Source organism: Alosa alosa, chromosome 9, assembly GCF_017589495.1.
Source record: "Alosa alosa isolate M-15738 ecotype Scorff River chromosome 9, AALO_Geno_1.1, whole genome shotgun sequence".
NCBI classification, from domain to species: domain Eukaryota; kingdom Metazoa; phylum Chordata; class Actinopteri; order Clupeiformes; family Clupeidae; genus Alosa; species Alosa alosa.
In genome coordinates this window covers 25,471,368-25,495,237 of record NC_063197.1, presented here as the reverse complement: position 1 = coordinate 25,495,237, position 23,870 = coordinate 25,471,368, and the positions used below count along the sequence as shown (strand labels likewise).

The window sequence follows — 23,870 nt, the reverse complement described above, 5'->3', positions numbered from 1 at the left end:
ATTAGAAGTTAATGATCAGTTAGTATATTGAGTGTCTAGTTGAATGCTGCATATGTCTCTATTTGTCATCTATACAGCTGGATAATCTGTTGTGCAAACACAGCACAGTATGGACTGTAATGTTGTCACAGTATTTTATGGCATCTATTAAATAATCTGAGCTTGTGGCCTTTACTGCCCAGAAAATGTAGGATCTTCCTTGTCTTGTCTGGCCTCATCATTGACTGCAGCTTTTCAGGGTCACTTGGGAATTTATTACACAATTTATATTCATATTATTATTATAATTATTACACAATTTATATGCTGTGCTTTATTTGTCCACATTTCTTTTACCTATGGCCCAGGTGTTCTTTATCCGATTGGTGATCAGTGAGGTGTACCTCTAAGGAATGCAGTAGTTAAAAGCTGCCATGCCAGCAGCAGAAACAGAGGCTTCTGGTTTGGGAGGCTGCTTGTTCCAGTGCCTTTAAAGCCAGGGATTGTACTTCTGTTGTCTTTGGATTACTTTTTGTAGTCTTAGTTGGTTATGGGCTGTATGTATTGTTCACTCCATAGGCATGCTCCAGGGAAGGACATAACATGCAATAATACACATACCTGCAAACTCAGAAGGGCTGAAAAAGGTGACATATTCCTGAAAGACGCCAGAGAGTGTAGCATGTGGCCCGTGTTTGTTAGCTAACATTTTCTTTTTTCCTTGGTCATATCGCTGCAGCAGGCCATAGCAGGCAGGCTATGCGTAACAGAAAGTGAGAGAGATAAAGCCCGCCCTCAGAAACAACTGATAGGTAGGTCTTCAAAAATAGCACAAAGAGAGGCCAATCACTTGCGAATTTCGCCGAAAGGTGACTAGTTTGCAGGTATGAATACAGCAGCAAAAATGAAATGCTCAGTAAAAATGGAAAGTTAATCAAAATGGCTGAGGACAGTTTCATCCTTGTCCCACTATGCTGCCAAGTTCCAACACAAGAGAGAGATTGCATGCCTCCCAAATTCCATTTTAGCCTCATCATGTGATCAAAGTCTGCAAGTGCAGCCGCAGGAGAGCAAAGGAGAGGTCAACAAACCCTTATCCTTACACATACACACACATGCTTATGCAAGACGCAGAGGTGTGTCAACCCAGAGGTACTCTAGCGTACTCCTGAGCAGCCAGATCTGCAGCTGGATAGAGAATATTATAGCAGAGAAAAGAAAAGAAAAGCGTGAGAAAATGGAGCCTGGAGCAACCGTGTGTGCCGTGAGGAGCCGGAGAGTCCTGTGCGGAGATGAGATTAGGCCTGCCGTCATCCACATCAAAGACGGGAAGATTCAGAACATCCTCCCTGGTATTGAAGTGGGCCCGAGTGCTTCTGCTGAGGTATGGTGTGTTGAAGCTCCAAGAGAATGTGCACCACTTATGCCCCCTAGTGGGTGGAGGAGGCATTTCATTGTGACTGTCCTTTTTGTATTTTGTATACCAACATTGTGTATTGGTGGTAGCAGTGCTACTGTATACAAATATGGTATAGAAACGATAGATGGTCTTGTCTCTAGAGTTACACATTAAACATATTTGATAGAATAAGTCTATAAGGTTTCCACTTAATGTTACCGATGTAAATGTATAGTGTGACACTCATGTTTAACAAACATATTTCTTGACCTGGGTGTTGTAGGTATTGGATGTAGGAGACAGACTGGTGATGCCAGGGATTGTGGACTGCCATGTGCACGTTAACGAACCAGGTCGTACTACCTGGGAGGGCTACTGGACAGCCACACGTGCTGCTGCAGCTGGGGGAGTGACCACCATTGTGGATATGCCTCTGTGAGTACAAACTTTAAAAGGGGGAATGCCAGGCTAAAGTTTAGGGAAGAGAGACCTGTGTGGGGAAACTGTGTAAACAATCAGTGTCAACAAAGACATATAATGACTATAAGTGTCCATAGTCCAAGTGATCAGTTTTATTCACAATCCAAATCCTCAGTATGATCCCCCCAATTCCTCATGTTTTGTGTTCAGCAGTACAGAGTGTACATGGTTTTAGCAACGCACTTTTCCACACATTAGAGATGCATTCAGAGATTGTTTGCCAGCAGAATGAAACTCGCATTCAGCAGCAAAGGAGTCATAAAAAGACCACACACCACACTCTGTGTTCTGTTCCCATAGCAACAGCATCCCGCCAACCACGACTCTTGGCAACTTTCGTGAGAAGATGCAGGCAGCAACAGGCCAGTGTTTCGTGGACACCGCCTTCTGGGGAGGGGTTATTCCTGGCAACCAAGTACTGAGGGCAACTTTATCTGATTACTTCAGATTACTGGAAATGATAACAGAGTCAAGATGATTGGTTCTATGCGGGGGGTTTTTTTTTTGGGGGGGGGGTGGTTTTGTGGTCTGTAAATTGTGTGTGTGTTTTTCAGTATCAAGCATGCTTTTATGAAACCATTGCAGGCCATACAATTGTGTATAAGTTTGACTGTGTGCTCATGTGGGTATACGTGTGTACATACCTCCTGTATGTTTCTGTGTTTCAGCTGGAACTGCGGCCCATGATTCAGGCTGGGGTGGCAGGGTTCAAGTGCTTCCTGATCCACAGTGGTGTGGATGAGTTTCCTCACGTCAGCGACAGTGACCTGCACACTGCCCTGCAGCAGCTCCAGGGCACAGACAGCGTCCTGCTGGTAACGACACCGCTAAACATCAACACAGCCATGGAAAGGCTTTTCTGGAAGTGTGCCTTTTTAACTCAGTCTCTCCCCTATCTTAATCTACCCTGCAACAGTGCTTACATAACTGTTACAATAAATCTGATAGCTCATCAAGTCTGTAGTAGCAGCTGTATATTGGAGTCTATTGGAGATCCTTTAGAACAATACCATAGAGTGCATTGATATGAAGTACCATATAGAGTAATTAGAACCTGAATTGTACTGAACCCTGCGTTCTAAACATACTTCTGCACTGCACTGCACTTTATACGGTATGGTTTGTTAAAAGGAAAGGTCTCTGTTCTTCCCCCTAAGTTTCATGCTGAGAGGGAGATCCAGCAGCCTCTGGGAGAGAGTGGAGGTGAGACCTATTCCTGGGCCCATCTGTGAACCAGTTCCTCTGGTAGTAAATTGAATCAATATTTGTTGTAAAACATTACTGGCACTGCAAATCAACATTTGTTTGTAAGGCAATATCAATTTAATTTCCTTGATGTTGTAAATTGTTAATCATCCTTCTATGAGGGATATCTTAATAGCCTATAAAAGACGGAAATTCACGTCAGGTATACTGACGTTAATGATCTGTTGTTGTAACAAAACACCTGTTCATTCAAAATACCTGGATTTTGCTCTGAGAAAACAATGTGCTGTCTACAAACGTTGTTGCTTTTACACATAGACCCATGTGAATACTCCACCTTCCTCAACTCCAGACCTGACATCATGGAGATGGAGGCTATACGCACAGTCACCCAGTTATGCTTGCAGTACCAGTGAGTTTGACTGTGCTCGTCTCGGTTATATTTTCTTTCATTCGGTTCAGGTTCACTGTCTTCTCAACTTGTCTACAACAAAGGATTAAACCTACTAAAAGTGTTTCCTAAAAGGTCCCTCAACTTCTTTTCTGCTATTATCAGACAGACACAATCGCTGAAATTGCTAAAACATTGCGAAGAAATATGGATCTGTTTCAAAGTTACAAATAAGGTCTGACACTAAAAGGTCAAGAGATGAAGGAGGGGAAATCAATAGGGTAGCATAATCAATAGTAATTAGCAAGGGGGCCGCACTTCAGAGAAAAACATTTTATGCATTTTATGGGTTCTTTGGTCTGCTGACATGCTTCTCTCTTTAGTACAAACTGAGGTATTTCTACCACCAGGTTGTGAAGACCTGATCAGTGATCAGTTTTGTTCACAATCCAAATCCTCAGTATGATCATTATCTTTGTAATAATCTAAAGAATCCAACTATCTTTACCGTAAAATACAATGTTTAAGTATATAGGATGGTTTAAATGTAATCCTGTTAAATAGTATTATGCTCTTACCCCCCCCCCCCAACCCCCAATTCCTCATATTTTGTGTTCAGCAGTACAGAGTGTGTATGGTTTTAGCAACGCACTTTTCCACACATTAGAGATGCATTCAGAGATTGTTTGCCAGCAGAATGAAACTCACATTCAGCAGCAAAGAAGTCATAAAAAGACCACACTCTCTTTAGTACAAACTGAGGTATTTACAGAAGTATTATTTGAGGTATTTCTAAGAGTGTACCACCAGGTTGTGAAGACCTGAGATACCTACTCATGCTACCCCTCATCCTAGGGTGCGATGCCACATAGTGCACCTCTCGTCTGCTCAGCCCCTGGAGCTAATCCGGGCAGCTCGGCAGGCTGGGGCTCCCCTGACGGTGGAGACGACCCACCACTACCTCAGCCTGTCAGCCGAGCACATCCCCGCCGGGGCCACACAGTTTAAATGCTGCCCTCCCATCAGGGACACGGCCAACCAGGTAAGGACCCTACCCACGCTAACCCTCTCTGCTGGTGAACAAGAGGAAAGGGAAATTGAGAGGAGAGTGTGAGGAATAGGCTTTATTATTTGTCCGGAAATAGGCTTGTTTCATCTCATTCTCCTACTCAAACTTGCTGTGCCATTTTGTGTCATTTCTATTATATTTGCCCTTGGCACGTTACACTGTGTGAGAGGATAAATGTCATCCCTCTACCAAATGAAAAGAACAAGGCAAAAGTCTCCTCACAGCAGCACAGGGTTCTGGAAAGGGGATGAGGGCCTACACTGAAGCATAACTGAGCATGCACACTGATGAGATAAAGCCTAATACAACATTATCTGATAGGGCTTAATTACTATTGTGTCAAACTAGAGATGACGGCGGTTTTGCTGCCTTACAGGAACAGCTGTGGGCAGCACTCACAGCTGGAGACATTGACATGGTTGTGTCTGACCACTCCCCCTGCACACCTGACCTGAAACAATTGGACAGTGGAGACTTCACTCAGGCCTGGGGTGGGATCTCATCCCTGCAGTTTGGTAGGCTGTGATTGCTGTAACACACCTGGTTAATCTGTAGTCAACTTTCTTTTCTACCCACCTACCCCACACAGATAAACTTGCACCAACAAATGCAGCCACATAGACATACAATCCCAGATACAAACACAGTCTATGTCTAACAAACACATATATAGAGATAATATAAACATATATTAATACTTTCTAGATCTTCTTTTCTCACCACGTGTCCTTTTTACTTGAGGACAAAGTCCTCAGGGGACTAAACAACATAGCAGCTCCTGTTTACCATGGTGTAATAATTTACTGCTGAGAGAGCCTGAGCTATGGGATTTGGTCAAAGTCCCTGTGCCAAGACCAGACACAAGCAGACAACAAAGGTTACTCAGATTCATATGTGCTTAATCCACATGCCCCTGATATTTCTGATACACAAAAATAGAGCATGAGGATGAAAATGAGAAAAGAGACAATGGGCCTCCTACAGACTCCAGCAATGTTGTTTTTCATCTGTCACATTTAATGTAGGAAGCACATATTCACTGTCCCAACAAGGATGACTCTGTAGGCTGATTCTGGACATATTGCTTGTTGACTGTTTGCATCGGTGACATTTGTTTTTTATTAAACTGCCACATTGTATCCTGTGATGCATATGTCTTTCAAAAGATATTTGTCTGTTTGTAGGACTGCCACTGTTCTGGACATCTGCATGCAAGAGGGGATTTTCACTCGCTGACACAGTGAGACTCCTCTGCCAGAGAACAGCTCAGCTCTGTCGCCTAGACAACCAGAAGGGGAGCTTGCATCCTGGTCATGACGCAGACCTAGTCATCTGGGACCCTGAGAAAGAGTTTGAGGTCAGCCACTCCACAATAAGAGAATGTGATTGCGACTGTGCAAGAACACCTGTGTGTGTGTGTGTGTGTGTGTGTGTGTGTGTGTGTGTGTGTGTGTGCAATGTGCATGTGAGGGTGGATGGGTTTGTGCAGATGGTTTGGTCGTCTCAAAGCTAGTTTTCAAATATAATTTGAATTAATACTTTGGTTAATTGATTCCTGCAGAGCATTACTAATGTTCACATATGGATTTTGGATTTTACAGGTGACAGAGGGAAACATCCATCACAAAAATAAGGTCAGTAATTTCCATGTTGCTCTGTGAGCTGACCATCATCAATAAATTATTGATATTATGATATTACATAGTTGCACCTGTTTTAATTTACCATCCAATTCTGAGAGTAGGCTATGTAGTTCAAACTACATAATGCTGTAATAATAATAATTATAATTCATTATCATGATTATTTTTCCTCTCAATCTCTCTCTGTCTCCAGCTGACTCCATACCTTGGCAGAACTCTGAAAGGAGAGGTGTACTGCACCATAGTTCGGGGGAGACTGGTGTATAAGCAGGGCTTGTTCTCTCAGCAGCCCCTGGGGAGGCACCTGCTCCTCAGCCACGGCCGCACTCAGGCCTCCCTGTGAAGAACCAGAGCAAAATAAGCAGGGCCATTATCAACTTACACATCAGGCCTATATCTCCACAAATGCAAACTTCACCCCAGTGTATGCAGCCGTTAGTGTTTGCAGATTTTACACATCATTTACACATCAAACAGAAACATGATGAATGTGTTGTGAGGGTCCTGTATTGTTGTGATCATCACCGATGGGATGTGTTATGAACTCTAGTCTGGCAATGGAGTTCACAAGAAAAGTTTATGGTGTTAACAGTTACACAACCAAAGATCCTAATCTAAATGTCAACTGATGAAATGTGTTAAATAATATTTCATTGTACCCTATAATAGGTCCTTAATTATTCTCTATATATTTTTAATCAGTTTCATTTTAAGGTGAGTCCTAGTCTACTTTACAACGTGTTTGACAAAGGTAATAGATTATAATTGTTTCGTTAGGAATCCCAGGAAATTCTAATTTATAATTGAATCAGTCCCAAAATGAATGAACCCTTGATCACGGAGTGGGCGTGTGCAGCACACAGCCATTCATCCTTCTGCATTGCGCTGACCAACAGAGTGCTTTCAGTAAACAGTGCAGAGTAGCCTATCAGTGCAAGTATGGATCACTGCTAACAGGAAAATTGCGTTTCGCAATGACAAGAGTAAATCAATAGGCTACTGAGAGGAAGGGTCTATTCATGAAAATTTACCATCTCCCTGTTTTGATTTCTTTTCTGTGAATAAACATATTTTCACTTTCATGGCTTCAGACTGTTTGAAAATAGGTTCTTTTTGTTAATGATTAATAGTTTGGCGCCTCAGAGACTGATTAACCTTAGCTGTGGGATATGGTTAACTTGGCACTCTTATGTAAAGTTCAGCTCGCAGTCAGTTCGGCAGATATTGTTTATGGAAATATGGGTAATGGATGTGAATTGTACGCACATGCTTCTGCCTTGGTGTAGCTTTCGAATGCCAAGGAGAATACGCAAAAACAAAGAGTTAGAGACGTAGAGTAGATTACTCTCGTCAAAATCGCAACAGCGTAAAGGAGGCGAGGCCAATGAGGTGGTCAGTCTGCCTTGCGCAGGTGGGGGCAACGTCTGCGAGTTCATCTGTAGACTACTGTCAAAACGTCCCTCTAGCCGGACAGGAAAATATGCTATCCGAGACTATTCCCCCTCCAACATGCTTGCTGAAACCGTATGTGGTACCTCACCGGTATATGTTCGGACCGGGACCGTCCAATGTCCCTCCTCGCATTCTGGCGGCTGGGTCTCAGCCGATTTTGGGACACTTGCATGCTGAGACAGTAGAGGTAATTTGATTTCAATGTATCGTCTCTCCTTTGAGCAACCACATCTTTAATTGTCACATAGCTTTTAATTGAGGCCTAGTATGAAATGGCAATACTTATCTACAAGGCCTAAAATCATAGTTTGTTTCTGTTTTGGAGTTCATAATATAAATCCCTGAACTGAAATCAGTTTGTGTGTAGATCATGAACCACATCAAGAGTGGGATCCAGTATGCTTTCCAGACCAACAACAGAATGACCCTAGCAGTGAGCGGCCCTGGGCATGCAGCTATGGAGTGTGCCATCTTTAACTCAGTGGAGCCAGGGGAGAGCATCCTCATAGTAGTGAATGGAATCTGGGGAGAGCGAGCTTCCGAAATGGCAGAGAGGATAGGTGCCCTTTGACTTTTAAGTCTGCTCTGTCATCAAACAATGGTTTAATGGTTTATTGTGAGGTTTGCTATATAGTATGTTTATATTGCTGTTTCAGTCATTAAAGGGTCACAGTTAAATGCTATGCATTTCACCTTTGTGCACATCTTTATGCCATACAGGTGCCAGAGTTAACACAGTGGTAGCATCTCCTGGTGGGTACGTTACTAATAAAGAAATAGAGCAGGTAATGGTTTAATGATTTATTGGCATCAGAACTTGTCTCTATGACATATTTACTTGCTTTTCAGCTTTATTGTGAAACACTGAATGTGAGGTATCCAGGACATTGTAAATTAACCAACATCCCTTTCAGGCCTTAGTGAAATATAAGCCTGTGGTGTTATTCCTTTGTCATGGAGAATCTTCCACTGGGGTGGTACATCCTGTTAATGGCATTGGTGATCTATGCCACAGGTAAGATGGCAAATACATAATGCCAAGGCAATGGCAAGTAAACTTGCATCTCATTTGTTATTATTATGGTGGGACTTTCAGTGGAACAATCATATTTATTCCTAATATTTCAATGGTTAAGATCAATGGTTTACTTGGCATTATTCTACCAGGCACAACTGTTTGTTCCTGGTTGATTCAGTGGCATCACTGGCTGGTGCACCTCTCCACATGGACAAACAAGGTAAACTGTCTGAGCAACTGCAAGTATGAATGTAAGACAAATTTACATTACATTTACACCACTTGGATGTAATAAATACAATTATTTTAATCCCAAACATCAAAACATACCACATATAAATGTACAGTATTCTTCTTATTTGAATGTTGTGCTTTTCCCACAGGCATAGACATTTTGTATACTGGTTCGCAGAAGGTCTTGAATGCACCACCAGGGACTGCTCCTATCTCCTTTAGTGAGAGAGCATGGTGAGAAGCCACAATATACCATGGGAATTCTGCAAAACCTGATTCATTAAGACAAACTAAATCTGACCATTTCTTTATTTGGTTTCAAACTACACAGTCAGAAAATCTTCAACAGGAAGACAAAGCCTGTGTCCTACTTCCTAGACATGAGCTGGCTGGCCAACTACTGGGGCTGTGATGACAAACCAAGAATGTGAGCATGTCATATTCATTAACTGAAAAAAATAAGATATTTCCAGAGATATTACACAACATGTACACAAAGATTTAACAATCATCTTGTTATAAAGAAGATTCATATTTATGACAAGGAGGCCACAGATAATTAAGCAGAATACAGTCAGACGTATGATGATTAAACAGTAAACTAACTGAGCTGATTATATTGAAGGTACCACCACACTGGGCCTGTGTCTGGTTTCTTCAGTTTACGGGAAGCCTTTGCCATTCTTGCTGAAACAGTAAGTCAAAGAATGTTATCATGAAGAGATCAGTACTTGTATTATTGTATAGATGACAAACTCATTTTCTGTACTATTTATTTATTGTGTTAATAATTGTTTAACTTTATAACTTTATTATTCAATTATTATTTAACTTTATAACTTTTGTGTTGCCACAATTAAGAAGAAATAATCATGTGCTTCAGGGTCTGGAGAACTCTTGGAAGCAACACAAAGAAGTGGCTGAATATTTCCATCAAGGCCTGGAGGCCATGGGTCTCAAATTGTTTGTAGAGGACAAGGTAAACAACAACAGTTATTAAAGCATAACAACCAGGGTTATTGCATCCAAGTCTGTTCTCCTCTATAGAATAGTTTACCCAGTACTGAAAATCCATTAACTGTTTCCTGCTTTCAGATGGCGAGGTTGCCCACGGTGACCACGATTGTTGCCCCACCGGGTTATGACTGGAAGGAGATCACAGCCTACATCATGAAAACCCACCAGATTGAGATCTCAGGGGGGCTCGGACCATCTGCTGGCATGGTGAGATATACATGCTTTTATTTTGTTTCAGTGAGCACAGAATATACAGTATGTCTGTTTCAAACTGAGTATCCTGAGATCAAATCCTGATTCCTTGTGTTCTGTTGAAACAGGTTCTGCGGGTTGGCCTGATGGGCTGCAACTCCACCAAGTCCAATGTGGACATGATATTAGCAGCTCTTGCAGATGCTCTGAAACATTGCCACAAAAGCAGAGTCTAACATCTATTTACTGTCCTGAGTTATCATTGATGAGTTTGCTTTGAAACATGGTCTTGGAAATGTTCCCTCAATTTTCTGTCAATGTTCTGATTAGAGGAAATAAAGGAATGTACATTGGCATCAACAAATTAAAATGTAATATGGTTTGATTTCATGTGGTTTATGGAATTTGAATATTTGTGGTGATGAAACAGCAAGACATGCACAGTAAGGAAACCCTAGATGGCGTGTTTTCCCAAAAGTGGATCCATAGCAGAGACCTCTTTAGAGACCGCTACTTTGACACAGTGAAAAATATCTGTGAAACAGGATATGACATAGGAACTGTTTGTTTGATTTGTAGCAAAGAGCGCGCGCAGCAGGTATTTGTCCTACATGCAAGTGGGCCTTCACGAAACGTTTTTTAAAACGGCCTAAACCGACTTTCTATACGAAAATGACTTACAGAAGAGGTGCTTTAATTGTGCTCGAAGGAGTTGACAAGGCTGGAAAAACTACGCAATGCAAGAAATTGGTTCAAGCATTGCAGCAAAGCGGAAGACCAGCAGAGATGATGAGATTTCCCGGTAAAAAAACGTTTTTGGCTCCATATCATTGTTTTAACAGTTAGGAAGGTCCCTGAGCTATGTTAATACAGTATAATCTTACATTATACACAGATTACTGTTTTAGGTTGTGGCTTAGTGCCGATATCCCTGTTGCTAAGTCCATTTATCTTTAACACTTCACTTCTCCTAGTTCACTGTGCTTTGGCCATGATGTTATGGCTGAGAACAAAAGTTTATAGATAAGTTATCTGCTTTCCAGAATAGCCTTGCTATAGTGTCAATACAACTACACAATACTTTCTCTGACTAGATGACATACTAATGTGCAATGCCGTTTCATTGTTGCAACACGATACAGACAGAACTACAAAGATTGGTCAGCTGATCAGCTCCTACCTGGAGAGAAAGAGCAACTTGGAGGACCACACTGTTCACCTGCTGTTCTCTGCCAACCGCTGGGAGCTCGTGTAAGACTTCATATTCCACTGTTTTCTTGGAGTTGTTGGAAGGTGGCTTTATGGCTGATGACCTCAGTTGGTTTAAACTTGATGAACACACTGTTCAATGTTGTGTGAAGGTGTGATTTAGAGTAGAAACTATATCATGTTGACATCTTTCTACATTTCGGCATTCATAATAAGAAGCTGATTAAAACTTCCAACTACTTCAGCTAATCCCAGCCATTTTAAACTATTGGACACTTAAGCATACTGTCCAAACCATACGTGGCAAGTGCACTAACAATCTGCTTGACCCCATCTAGTCAATCTCAATCACAAACGAAAATTGCATGTATCCTGAACCAAACATAATATATATGTATATAATATGCAGATTCAATGCAGCTGGTCATGAAGATGACTGACTACTTCATGACTGCGGTATATAGCCAGAGGGGTACACTCAACAGGTGCATGCTGAACTCATCATTATTGTATATTAGATAGATCAAGATAGATAGATACTTTATTGATCCCCAAGGGGAAATTCAAGGTCTCAGTAGCATACAGACATCACACACAACATTCACTAACAGCAGGAAAAGTAATAAAAGTATATAATATAAAAAACACAACTAAGCAATAAGGACAGTAGTGATAAAGAATATACTAAAATACAAATTATACTAATTAACACTAAATCTAAATCAAGTCTAAAACAGTATCCACATAGTGTGCTTAGGGGTGATTTAAGCATGAGGCGCTTGCAATGACTGAGGCAGGGACTGAGTCTGTGATTCTCTGTGCATAGTAAGGTAAGGTGCTCTGTGAGCGTGAGTGTCATGGCGATGGTGCAAATAAGTAAGTCCAACAGTGCAAGAATAAAGTCTAGAGACCAGCATAAAATTAATATGGACATATCAGAGAGTAGGCAAGGTAATATAAGAAAAACTATATCCGTGCAAGAATGGGTTGACATAATAGGGTTTTAGCCAATAAACAAGTATTGATTATAAAGCATTAAGTAAAGGTATAAGTGTGGCCACAATCCGGCTGTGGGATGGAGGGAGGGGTTATGCATATGTGCTAATATAGCACGCAAACAGTGAAGCAGTAAGACGGTGGTAAAAAGTGGCTAGTGGATAGACAGTGCACAAACATGGAGAGGGTGGAGAGGCAGACAGACTATGCGGAGAAGTCCATCTCTCCTCTTCCCTTAAGTGAAGCATTGAACAGTTCAATGGCCCTTGGGACAAATGACTTCCTCAGTCTGTTGTGCAAGGCAGTGAGCGAAGTCTCCAGACTTTTGACAATTTGACAATTGTAATTCAATTCATATCAATTGTGATATGTGGATTAGCATCACAATTGGACCTTGAAACCTCTGATAACCTCTAAAATCCAGAAAAAGAACAGAAGTGTTTAAAACAGCTAGCTAGTTCTGCACATTCCCCTCTGTGTCTAATGCAGTGGTTGTCAAAGTGTGGGGCAGGCCCCACTAGTGGCAGAGACATGGCAGGTGGGGCAGGCCCCACTAGTGGCAGAGACATGGCAGGTGGGGCAGGCCCCACTAGTGGCAGAGACATGGCAGGTGGGGCGCAATGAAGTGGAGGAATTTTAGTTTTTGTGCCCATTGTTAACAATGCCTTTCTTTTTTGACAAGATCATACATTCAAAACAAAATAATCACACACAAACATAGGAGTCATAAACAGACAGACATAGGAATAAATGAAAATAACATTTTGAACTAGCGTAACAAGACCGGAAATATAACATGGAGCCGAAATGCGGGCGGGGATTACCATTTTGCCTGGTTGATAGGGTCATGTGGGGTTTGTAAATTCCCCACCTCCAAAGTGGGGAATGATAGAAAAAGTTTGAGAACCACTGGTATAATGTGATGGTGTGGTTCTGCTCAATAGACCAGAGATTAAAGAGAAGCTGGAACAGGGAATCAGCCTGGTGGTGGACCGCTACGCATTCTCTGGAGTGGCATTTACCAGTGCCAAACCGGTGAGTGCTCTCTGGATGCTCCTGAAGTCTGATTTCTTCAGCTCCAATGGATGCACAAGCATATATTTGCCAATGTGGTTAACAGTGGCTTAAGTCAACATCCCTGGACAGTTAGTTTGAACCACACAGCTGTATTAGTTAACTGAAGTTTTTACATCAGTAGCAAAGGAATTGTATACACGGCATTAATCGAGCCAAGTATAGTGTGTAGTTTGTCATAATGTAACTGCTCGCTTTTGTAAATCACTATTCCAAATGAGTGACTGTTCTGTACATGCTGTTTGTCTGCAGGGCTTCAGTCTGGACTGGTGCAAATCCCCAGACGTGGGGCTGCCGAAGCCAGACTTGGTGATGTTCCTGAAGCTCAGCCCCTCTGAGGCAGAGGGCCGTGGAGAGTTTGGGACGGAGCGGTACGAGACCACCGTCTTCCAGCGGACTGTCCAGAGCAGATTTGAGCAGCTGATGAAGGACCCCTCAGTCAACTGGCAGGTAAGCTCCTTGCTACTTTCAGTGTGACACCCTCTACTCACTACCACGTAAGCGTAATGTTGTTTGGAACTGTAGAAGAGGTATAAAAATAGCGTTTTGTAGCGGCGAAATGACATGCCCTGGTCACTTCCAGGCTAACGAGTTTTGACTGTATGCCTTCTAGATGTGATTGCAGTACATACCCACTACATTTTTGTTATTTGCCTGCACTTTCTTGGCTGGGCACATCAGTTAGGAGCTATAAAGACATGTTAAGATGTAAAAAAAAAAAAAGAAATGTGAACATTTAACACTTACTACCTATTTGTATTATCAAAGGAATGAGTAATGGGTTGTCCTAATCTGTTTGTTCTGACCATTGTCAGGTTATTGATGCAGCCAGGACAATAGAAGATGTCCACACAGATATCAAGGAACACACAGTGAATGCCATCAATAAGGTGGAGGAGCAACCTCTTGGAGAGCTGTGGAAATGATAGGCACACTGCTTATCGCATGCCGGACGCGCGAAGCTCTATGGCTAAGCTCTTAATGTAGAATATTTATTACCTCCAGATTGCAGACACTATCTACTGTACATAACCCACTGCTGCTCAGCAAAATGAGGGGAAGTCAGAAATCACCTATTCAGCAGGTCCACTGTGCTTCTTCATTCCCGTTGACAACTCATGACCGACAAATGAAGAACTTTTAACTTTTTATTTAATTTTCTTAACTTACTTTTTCTCATTTTCTTGCTCACATCTTTTTTTATTCCTTGTATTTGTCATATGCACAGTTAGAGTAAATAAATAATTTTAAAATGCACATGTGTACAGAGATAATTGACAATAGACAGTGTTTCATTTACAAGTGATAACCTACTTGGTTGATAACAGCTCAACCAAAAACTTTATCATTCAAGAGTGTTGATACAGATTTGCAATATTAGCAACTTATATCAAAACAATAGCTCACCACGGACGGTGTTTTAATTTTGTTTAACTAAAGTTATTGACAAAACACCTCAAGTTGTGTTATGGCAATGAAGCACTGGCTGCTGATGAGAGCACAGGGGTAAGGGAGGGGAAAGGCACCTGTATCACTTTAAAACAATTATTCAAAGTGTTAAGACTTTAAAAAACAATAATAATAATGGATGCAAAAGAAATAAGATGAAGACAAACGAGCTTGGTATGCACGATTACTCCCTGCTGTGCCTCTCCCTGCAAACTCTGGCCACCAGAGTCCAGATGGGCCACAGAGAGAGAGAGAGAACGCAGGCGGACGAGCTGTCGAGACGAGAAGCTGTGTTTCTTTTTTGGGGGGGGATGCGTGGGACTTTTTGCTGGACAAGACACTGCAGACTGGCCTCTATCGTCACCAGTGGTTTATTTTTCCTCCTGCTCATCCGGTGTGAGGGTCTGGCTGGCTGGTTGGCCAGCTTCCCTTGATCACAGCAAAGAAGAGAGGAATCCTTCTGTTCAGCGTGAAGAGTGCGACAGCGTTCCTCTCGTCCTTCTTCACAAAGACAGGATTTCAAACTCCTCGTCCTCCGAGTCAAAAAACCTCTCAAGCCGATCTGAGTCCGAGAAATCTGAAGGGATTGGAGCCACACAGACAAATTAGCCTTTTTAAAACCTACCTCTTGGGAGATTGCTTAAATTAACCTACAAGGAGCCTTTAAGACTACAGGGAATGAAAACAGCTGTGTGGATGAAGGGCAATAAGCATTTGCTACAGTTATAATGTTACAGCTTTCGTATGTGCAGAATAATACTCTTGTTCACAGATTATGCATAACTTCACTTGGCAGGAAATTAACTCAAAAGTATTTTGGAGGGTATTCTCATATATATATATATATATATATATATATATATATATATATATATATATATATATAGCAAAACAATCTTTTAGTGCAAAAATACTAAAATAGCCCATAGACTATGTGGCAAGGCACAACGGAAACTGAATTCTTACGGAAACTGAATGATGGGATAGTCATTATAGTGCAACACAAACCTGGAGTGAGATTGAGCACATCGGCGCTGATGAAATGAGATGGCTGGCTATCCACAAGTTCAAACATGGGCAGGCCTCCTTTACAGCAGGAGAGCTATGGAGTGGAAAACAGTGCCTTACTAAGACATTTCATTCAACAGCTGAGAGCACCCAAACATCGCTGGCACTGCGTGTTGGTCTCTGGTTATATATACAAACAGTGCTGGAAGAATAGAATGTTTAACACTCTTCTAGAGGGAGAGAATCAACACAACAAACTCTCACCTTCCGAATGTGAGCACACCAATCATCAAACTCGTCCTCTGTTCTGCAGAAGAAACCCTGCAATGCAATAATGTGTCAAAAGTTTTATGCCACTCATACTGACAAAAAAATATGATCTACTGTCCTGATGCTTAGTTATTCCTCTAACTTCCTCCAAATTTGTTGATGTAAAGGTGAAGTGCAATTGCACACTACTCTAGAAGTAGACACCACCCCAAGTCCTAACTCCTGGGTGTAGTGTGCATACACATGCATTGTACACTTCTTTTTTTGGGGGGGGGGCTTTTTTGCCTTTAGTTGGACAGGACAGTGGAGAGTGACAGGAAGCAAGTGGGAGAGAGAGAGATGGGGTGGGATCGGGAAATGACCGCAGGTCGGATTCAAACCTGGGTCCCCATGGGCACTCGGACCTGTATATGGTACGGGCGCTGTAGCCTGCTGCGCCACAGCGCCCCCATGCATTGTGCACTTCTGAAGCCATCCATTTCTCCTCAAGCTGCATGCAGTCACACTTCTTGCTGTAAATAGCCATGCCCTGACCTTACACTACACAGCAAAGAACACCGCTCCTGCTGTGCACATCCAGGAACTGCACACTGGTAGCGTTTTACTACTCGCAGATCGTGAACTTGGGCCCTGCAGTTGAGCATCGTCCTTACCGCGGCGATGGAGGGGTCAAGTTCACAGATGTGCATGCGGCAGGGTGGGTGCTGGCAGTGGTAGGAGTCGTCGGGCACCTGGCTGTCCTCGCTGGGATCCACTGCAGGCTGGGTGGTGTGGGGGTCCAGGTAGATCAGCTCCTCACCTGCAGGGAAGGACACCGCAGACACCAGGTAAACAGTGAGTTTCTCTTAGAATTTACCGTACAGTGTTTCCCACAGAATTGAATTCTATTTGTGGTGGTAGGTTTGCAGAATTAACTTGAATGCAACAGTTTTTTGCAAATTAGCGCAGCATGGTTATGACGCTAACCAGATTTAAGCACAATTTAGTACAACCTGGAAAATCATTGTGTGGTGGTCAATGTTGATATTGTGCTGAGCCTCCACAAATAAGTTAATGTATGGGAAACACTGCCATACATTAAGACTAATGAAGTTATTTACTGGATGAATGTATCCAACGCAACTTTCAGTAGTGTTCCTGGACACTGAGCTCATGAGCTCGATATCATGGTCATGACAACCCAGTAGTGACACTAATGTTTGTAATGTTAATGCTGAACTAATCTGCTGAAAATATTGAGGACACGCAAATTAAGAAGAAAAAGCAAAATAAACAGAAATTAGACAAAAGAGCACATAATATATGCATAAACAAAATATGTGTGCATATTTATAAGGGACATATGCACATGGGAAAGTAAAAATAAAAACCTGTCCATTCTGTAGAATTCATATCCATGCCAAATGGAAAGTAAAGTGTTAAGTATGAGAGGCAGCCTCTCTGTGTGCCATATTAGCAGCTTGTAATAATAACACACACAGTCTGTCCAGGTTTAGAAAGTCGCCACACATGGTGGCTGACTGCATCTTTATTTGGTCTAAATTTAGGGAATGGGGGCAGATGCAGCTACACCTTCGTGCAGGTGCAGAATAAAATGCAAAATCATGTGGTATAAAAGAACAGAAACACCTGCACAGAAACTGCTACTGAAACTGGGACAAAAATATGTGCTATATTATCTGCACACTGGAAACCACCTTAGATAGTTTCACATGTTCTCTAAATGGATATTTTTACCCTGAATCATCAGGCAATCCAAACCTTTTTTATTTGCTTCTAGCATACTAATGGATATGAAAGCATTTTAATGACCACTGGATTGGTCACCCAGAGGGTAGGGGAAGGGGCACAGGCTAGGGCATGGAAGCTGCTCTAGAGGGGGATTGCAAACAACATCTGAAAGCTTCCGTGCTACAGATTCATTTTGTGCTTTCTGCTTCACATCACTTCTCATCTTTAATCTCTGCAATTTATGCGATGAACAGAGGTTAACCACTGTCCGTCACTGTGGTTGTTGAATATAACTGGGGTATGGAGCTACAGCAATCCACATATATCCCAATCAGGACCACAGCTATGTGTTACTGAAGTTAGTGCTAGCATATTGCTGTAATCTAACAAACTGGATCTTCGAATATGTGGAAGAGACAGTGAATGAAACTCACCCACAAATCCAATAAAGTAGTGTGCGCTGTTTGGCTTGCCTCCAATCACTCCCAGAGACTGAGGCGACATGAAGCATTGCTGATGGAATAAAGGAAGGAGAAATATGATGCGTTAGCATTACGTACATTAAGGTCCATGATTTAGAAGCCCACTTCATTCACTAGCATTAAAACAGTTCATGGAACAATTCATACTGCACCAAGACATGAAAACCTTCCAGTTTACTGTAAACATTAACATATGGATGCATCAGCTGACACACATACACAAACACAGACCTGTTCTGTTCCCAACATATATTATCGGTACTCATCATCCTATACAAAACACGTTAGTCATGGCCAGATGCTCTGTTAAAGCAACTGCAGAGGCATTACATTAAACTGGCATGAATTAAATGCTCTCATACTGTGGGCCTCTCCCCCTGAGCTCAGCACAGTGCCTATATTCACAGACTTTACTGAGCGGGAAGAGTTGGGGTATTATAATGTATGATTGTCATTAACAACTGAGTCATGTGCAAGAAGACAGTGGGCATTGGTACCCAGAAAAAAAGACTTTTTGTAAAGGATACCGAGGTCAGATATCCAGAGCAATAATGACAGATAGGCTTGTATTCTGTGCAGACTTAAACTGGACCCTACACCCAGAACTATCATGCAAAGCTGAGGTACTGTTTTGGGCTCTTTGTGGTCAAAATACAGAACAGAGGGGTGATTACATGGAAGGTCTCGATATTATTGCAAGTTGGAAGCATTTTCTTTTTCTTTGGAGAGAATACATTTTCATGTATTTTTGGTTATGATCATGTCCAATTCTCACCAAAGGCCATGCAAGAAACATGAATACAAACGGTATGCACAGGAATTGAGATACTTTTGTAACTAGAATTTATGTAAGAATGGCATGGTTGACATATCAACATTCATACATACAACAAAAAGTACATAATCCACAAAGTGGAGACCAATCAATTCACCAAAGTGAATTCCTCTGGAAATGCCAAGTTAATTTAGCCTAGCATAACCAGACACCACCAAGAGCTAAGCTAGCTGTCCACAAAAGGGCTTTGGGTGCTGTGCCCAAGCTGTTCTGCCCAAGTTCTCAAACCTGTACCTCCACATCACTTCCTGCTCTGCATCTAAGCTAAGGTTGTTTTTTTGTGATACAATTATGAGTAAGACCACACAAAACACACCACCACAGATGCAACCCTGCTTGCTTTGAGCACACCAGCCCAAATCCAATTACACTTTACCCTTCCAAGCTCCTGACGTGAAGACACATGTTAATTGGCTGGAATAGTGTACGACTTGGTCTGTGGCGCTTTGTTTTCCCATTTACAGAGCCAAGACTGCGCCTGAACACTGGTAAACTATTTGAGAGTATACAGTGGAGACAGAGCTAGGAATGTGGAGATTTTTGCTGAAAAGTGAAATGGATTATAACCCAGGACTGCACCTTCTAGGTTCCTCCAGTCCCCCCGCAGTCATCATACCTTTAGTGTCTCGATGTAGGCCTCGTTGATGTCTGTGAGGCCCAGCCGCAGGGGGATGAGCAGCACTAGGGGCCTCCAGAGGGCCGTCTCCTCCTCCGCCAGGGCGCAGGCCCCTTCTAAGCAGCCGTTCAGCTGGCGTGCATCCACACCCGCCGTTGCCCCCTCAGAACAACCCGCGCCGTCAAAGTCCAGCCACGGCATGCACAGCTTCTCTATGTGTAGGAGAGAACATGGACACACATCAGGGACAAGATACATGCAGAATCCCATTTAGAACACAGACAATGCATTAAAGGTTTATCTTTGGCAACTAATTCCCCATCAATATGAAACTGTGTAGTGCACCTAAAAAGTAGAATTGTTTGCTTCCCCCGTGGGTACCACTGACACATCAAGGCAGTTTTAGTGCTGCCATAATGCTATAATATCAGAGTCTTTCAGCAATGGAATATAATAGTGTGAAGAGACTGCATGTAAGTATTACCATCACTTTCACCACAGAAAAATTCACTATACTGTGGGCATTCATGCCCCCTATGTTGAGACCTAAGGCTAATGGCCACGCCAACCAATTTTCCCTAATGGTCCCCATGGGACTAAACACATCTTTATAGGCCCTCCTTTGTCTCTCGGGTTCTGAAGGGGGTCATGTGACAATCACCTCATGCCAACTGCTGAATCATGGCAGACGTTTAGTGAGGCTCTGGGGTGCCCTAAAAAGCCCAGATGCCAGTGCTCTGTTTTTGAAATACAGAGTTGTCAATGCACACAAATTCCTATATTCTCAGAGGACAGTATATGAAATTAGTTTGTGTTTAAGTTTGCAATCATTTTGCGAAATGACAGGGCTGTGCTCACTTATTTCCTCAATGACCACCGTGTTGTCCATGGCAACGTGCACAGCCATTCGGCTCCATGAGTCAAACACAGCAAGCTTCCTGTGGAAAGAGAATGGAAGCCTGAATCCCTTAAAAATTAACTGTCCATGCTCATACAGCCCTCAATCACGATGTTCCTAGGTGTATAAGGTGATGACCATTTAGCCCCAAGTTAGGCAAAGTACTTACTTGAGTACCTGTGCCACTGTGTTTGGCCCATACCACTGGCCAATGGACTTGCCCTCCCCCACCCCCATTTGCGCTGCAACACAAAACATGGAAACAAGTCCCTGAACTTCTAATGTCCTAGAGAGTGTGCATACTCAAAATGACCAGACAGTCAGTCACACAGGCTTACATACTAACATATACAGTACAAAAGGGCACACCAAAATAGAGGCAGCCTTCTATTGTGACTGTCGCAAACTAATGTGGTGACAACAAAAGTTTCCAGAGCATGTACAAACCGATCTGATGGATGGAGTAATAGCTGTCCTTCTTGTCAATAAAGGCGTTGAGAATGCTGCTGTACTCTTCTCTCTGTCGCTGGCCTCTTACCCACCTCCAGTCTGTCAGGACAAAGGGCATTCATTACATCATCACTGAAGCAGAGGCCTACGTAGCCATCCTCAATGCCAGCCAGTATACACATCATTGCACTCAACCTAACTTTGGAACAAACAGATTCAAGACAAATTAAGGATTAATGAAACCATATGAATGAGAATAAACTTTTATCTCATGCATGACTGACCTGAGGTGGTGGGCCTATTTGACCTGACCGCAAGGCAAACTTACCTCTGCCTAGATGTCGACGAACTAGGGCCTCACCAAGGATCATCTGCCCACATCGCAGCATGCACCCCCAGCCTGTGTCAGATGTGGGTCCTGTTCCTCCTGAGTCAGGATTGAGGTTTACACAGTCAATATGTTTATTTCATATAGTCAGCACAAATATCAAGCAATACACTTATTTTTAAATGAAATGGCACAGTTCACTTTTTAATGCTATCCTTTATTCATAAAATATATATTGACGCTCAGGTGGATTTAGCACCCTGTTAAAACTACACTAAGGTGTTGAGCGTGTTAGTCCGTTTTTTTTCACAGTTCACTTTGAGACAGGCAGTATGGTACATGATGACAGCACTTACCAATTGGGGGGAAATTCTTTCTGTATGTAAGCCACAAACGTGAAGCAATGTCGGAAAGAAGCTCATCCTTCTCTGTAAATTGAGACAAACAAGACAAAGCTTTCAACGTCATTCTTGTGGCCTGGGGGTATGGGGATAACCTGTAAGACGTGCTGGTCTTTAAATTATGTTTCCATCATACTGTTTCTAGTTCTTTGTCACCTGTGAGTGCACTGAACTGCTTTCCTAGAATCCACACTGGCTCCGACGTCTCAGGAAACTCTTCAAACTCTCCAAAGCGAAGGGTGTCATATGTGAGAGTAGCTGAAATATTTGAGTAGCTTACTTTGAGATTTGAGTAGACTAATTATAATTGAATAAAATGAACAATTCTAGTTTCTAGTCAAAAGACAACAGACAAAAGGAACACAAATGAAACCATTAAGGATCAAGATGCCACACATTAAAAAACAGGTATCCTACCATGTTAGCCATCCTAGATTGAGCAAAAGAGAAAACAATCTAGGCCGACACTTGCTTTTTTCAGAAGACAGGCACTACCACAACAAAAGAGCGCACCCGAATCGATAAGTAATCAACTGTTAAGGGTGGTGTGCTTTTAAGTCTGATACAAAGACTGAAACTAGTCTACAGATAGCTTCCTTTGGACTGAACATGTGTGATTATGCAGAACCGTTTTAACAAAATACCATAAATGTTCAGCCTTCTGCAATTCCCTCTCACACGCGAGCATGTAACTTAAACTGTCACTACAGAAGATGCAGAGTAATGTCAATACAAGGACACCAACTGGGTCGATGAGGTTAGACAAGTGGCTGGGTCTGACATAGCCTACACAAGTTGTTTGGTTATGATGACAGCAGCCAGCTCGGTTGCTGAATATGGCACAAGACGACCATGATAACTTCATACAAAAGGCATTCTTTGACCTTAACAATCTAGCCATTCGAATGAATCTTTACTCTATTTGCACCAGACATCTTCCATCTGTTTGGCATTCACTATCCGGAGGAGGCTGAGTAATGTAGCTATAGCTACAAAGCTAATGTTAGCGTCAGCTCCAGCACAGCAGGGTAATTCCAGACGGCTCACAACAGATAACTGGCAGTGTTGTGGAATGCAGCTAGCAGTTACACAGTAACGTTACAGCAGTTCATGCGAACAAACTCTGGCTACAATGTTGTAAGACGACCTTGTAAAAATGTTTAGGATTTGTTTTATCTGGGATGTCTTACCTGCATCCATCCCGACAGCGATTCACCCTACCTTGATGGATTCAATATATTCAATTGCCCAATAAAAACGAGTATTTGCAGTTACCCAAGTCAGTCTCCAATCACTACAATCATTTGGGTGGGGCTGTTACTGCTGGCCAATCGAAACGCCGAACAGCAGTGATGTAAAAGGAAGCAAAAACGCAACGTTGTCAACAGTTTTGAAATGAACGATCTGATTGTACTTTTTTTTTTTTATACAATTTTAATGGATTCATATGAGTGTAATACATATAATAAAAAAAAAACATTCATCATGTTTATGATTGAGAACAACTAGACAAGATTAGCACAGAATACGCCCAGATAAACAGGAAGTCTCAAGGAATTCGGTCAACGTGTCGCGTGACAGTCTGTTTACCTCGAAAAATATTGCGCAAAAGTCAGGAGTTGTCTGCAGGAGGGCCTATTTCTTCTGCATGTTAGCGTTTCATCATAACTTGTATAAAGTTATTCGATGTAGGCTAGGCCTGCATTATTGTTATGACCTAACCAATTGTAAAAAAAAATCTGTCATACTTTTTAAGAGGGAAACACTAGCCTATATTTAAAGTCGCTGTGACAGAGATATTGCACACGGATTTAAAACTATGGTAATTGATGAGAGCATCTTAATAAATAAATAAATAAATAAAGTAAAGTAAACCCAAACATTAACCACAAAACACCGCATCCATATCAGTCCCACACATGTTGTTGTGGGAAGGAAAGTGTGGAACAGAGGATGATCCTTTAGATCTCAGCCTAATGTCATAGCCTACATCCCACAGTGGTGTGTGCATATGTCAACTGCCCAAAGTTAGTTGGTTAGCAA

At 42.2% G+C, this 23,870-nt stretch overlaps 4 protein-coding genes across 5 annotated transcripts; 3 read left to right on the top strand and 1 right to left on the bottom strand.

Annotated features, from left to right (window-relative positions):
• Positions 1 to 1,116: 1,116 nt before the first annotated feature.
• zgc:103559 (Allantoinase, mitochondrial) lies at positions 1,117 to 7,249 on the top strand. The gene is made up of 11 exons (XM_048251477.1): positions 1,117 to 1,363; positions 1,662 to 1,813; positions 2,159 to 2,273; positions 2,527 to 2,673; positions 3,016 to 3,061; positions 3,383 to 3,476; positions 4,311 to 4,497; positions 4,901 to 5,039; positions 5,709 to 5,881; positions 6,126 to 6,158; positions 6,361 to 7,249. Exons 1-11 carry the CDS (start codon positions 1,217 to 1,219, stop codon positions 6,508 to 6,510), a joined length of 1,383 nt encoding a protein of 460 aa, XP_048107434.1. The 5' UTR covers positions 1,117 to 1,216; the 3' UTR covers positions 6,511 to 7,249.
• A 103-nt stretch (positions 7,250 to 7,352) lies between these two features.
• agxta (alanine--glyoxylate and serine--pyruvate aminotransferase a) lies at positions 7,353 to 10,465 on the top strand. Of its 2 annotated transcripts, none has more exons than XM_048251478.1 (11): positions 7,353 to 7,806; positions 7,987 to 8,179; positions 8,340 to 8,404; positions 8,534 to 8,634; positions 8,787 to 8,857; positions 9,021 to 9,105; positions 9,203 to 9,298; positions 9,497 to 9,566; positions 9,755 to 9,850; positions 9,967 to 10,095; positions 10,209 to 10,465. In XM_048251478.1, exons 1-11 carry the CDS (start codon positions 7,552 to 7,554, stop codon positions 10,314 to 10,316), a joined length of 1,269 nt encoding a protein of 422 aa, XP_048107435.1. In that variant the 5' UTR covers positions 7,353 to 7,551; the 3' UTR covers positions 10,317 to 10,465. The 2 variants fall into 2 exon arrangements, with proteins under 2 accessions (XP_048107435.1, XP_048107437.1); XM_048251480.1 differs by having other exon boundaries at positions 7,976 to 8,179.
• A 162-nt stretch (positions 10,466 to 10,627) lies between these two features.
• dtymk (deoxythymidylate kinase (thymidylate kinase)) lies at positions 10,628 to 14,616 on the top strand. Its single transcript, XM_048253106.1, has 5 exons — positions 10,628 to 10,882; positions 11,223 to 11,331; positions 13,230 to 13,320; positions 13,612 to 13,809; positions 14,175 to 14,616. Exons 1-5 carry the CDS (start codon positions 10,753 to 10,755, stop codon positions 14,283 to 14,285), a joined length of 639 nt encoding a protein of 212 aa, XP_048109063.1. The 5' UTR covers positions 10,628 to 10,752; the 3' UTR covers positions 14,286 to 14,616.
• atg4b (autophagy related 4B, cysteine peptidase) lies at positions 14,495 to 23,123 on the bottom strand. Its single transcript, XM_048253105.1, has 13 exons — positions 23,018 to 23,123; positions 21,984 to 22,085; positions 21,783 to 21,854; positions 21,427 to 21,525; positions 21,096 to 21,197; positions 20,818 to 20,890; positions 20,609 to 20,688; positions 19,751 to 19,962; positions 18,252 to 18,330; positions 16,740 to 16,885; positions 16,081 to 16,137; positions 15,817 to 15,910; positions 14,495 to 15,385 (listed from the first exon to the last, which is right to left on the bottom strand). Exons 1-13 carry the CDS (start codon positions 23,025 to 23,027, stop codon positions 15,312 to 15,314), a joined length of 1,200 nt encoding a protein of 399 aa, XP_048109062.1. The 5' UTR covers positions 23,028 to 23,123; the 3' UTR covers positions 14,495 to 15,311.
• Positions 23,124 to 23,870: the final 747 nt, after the last annotated feature.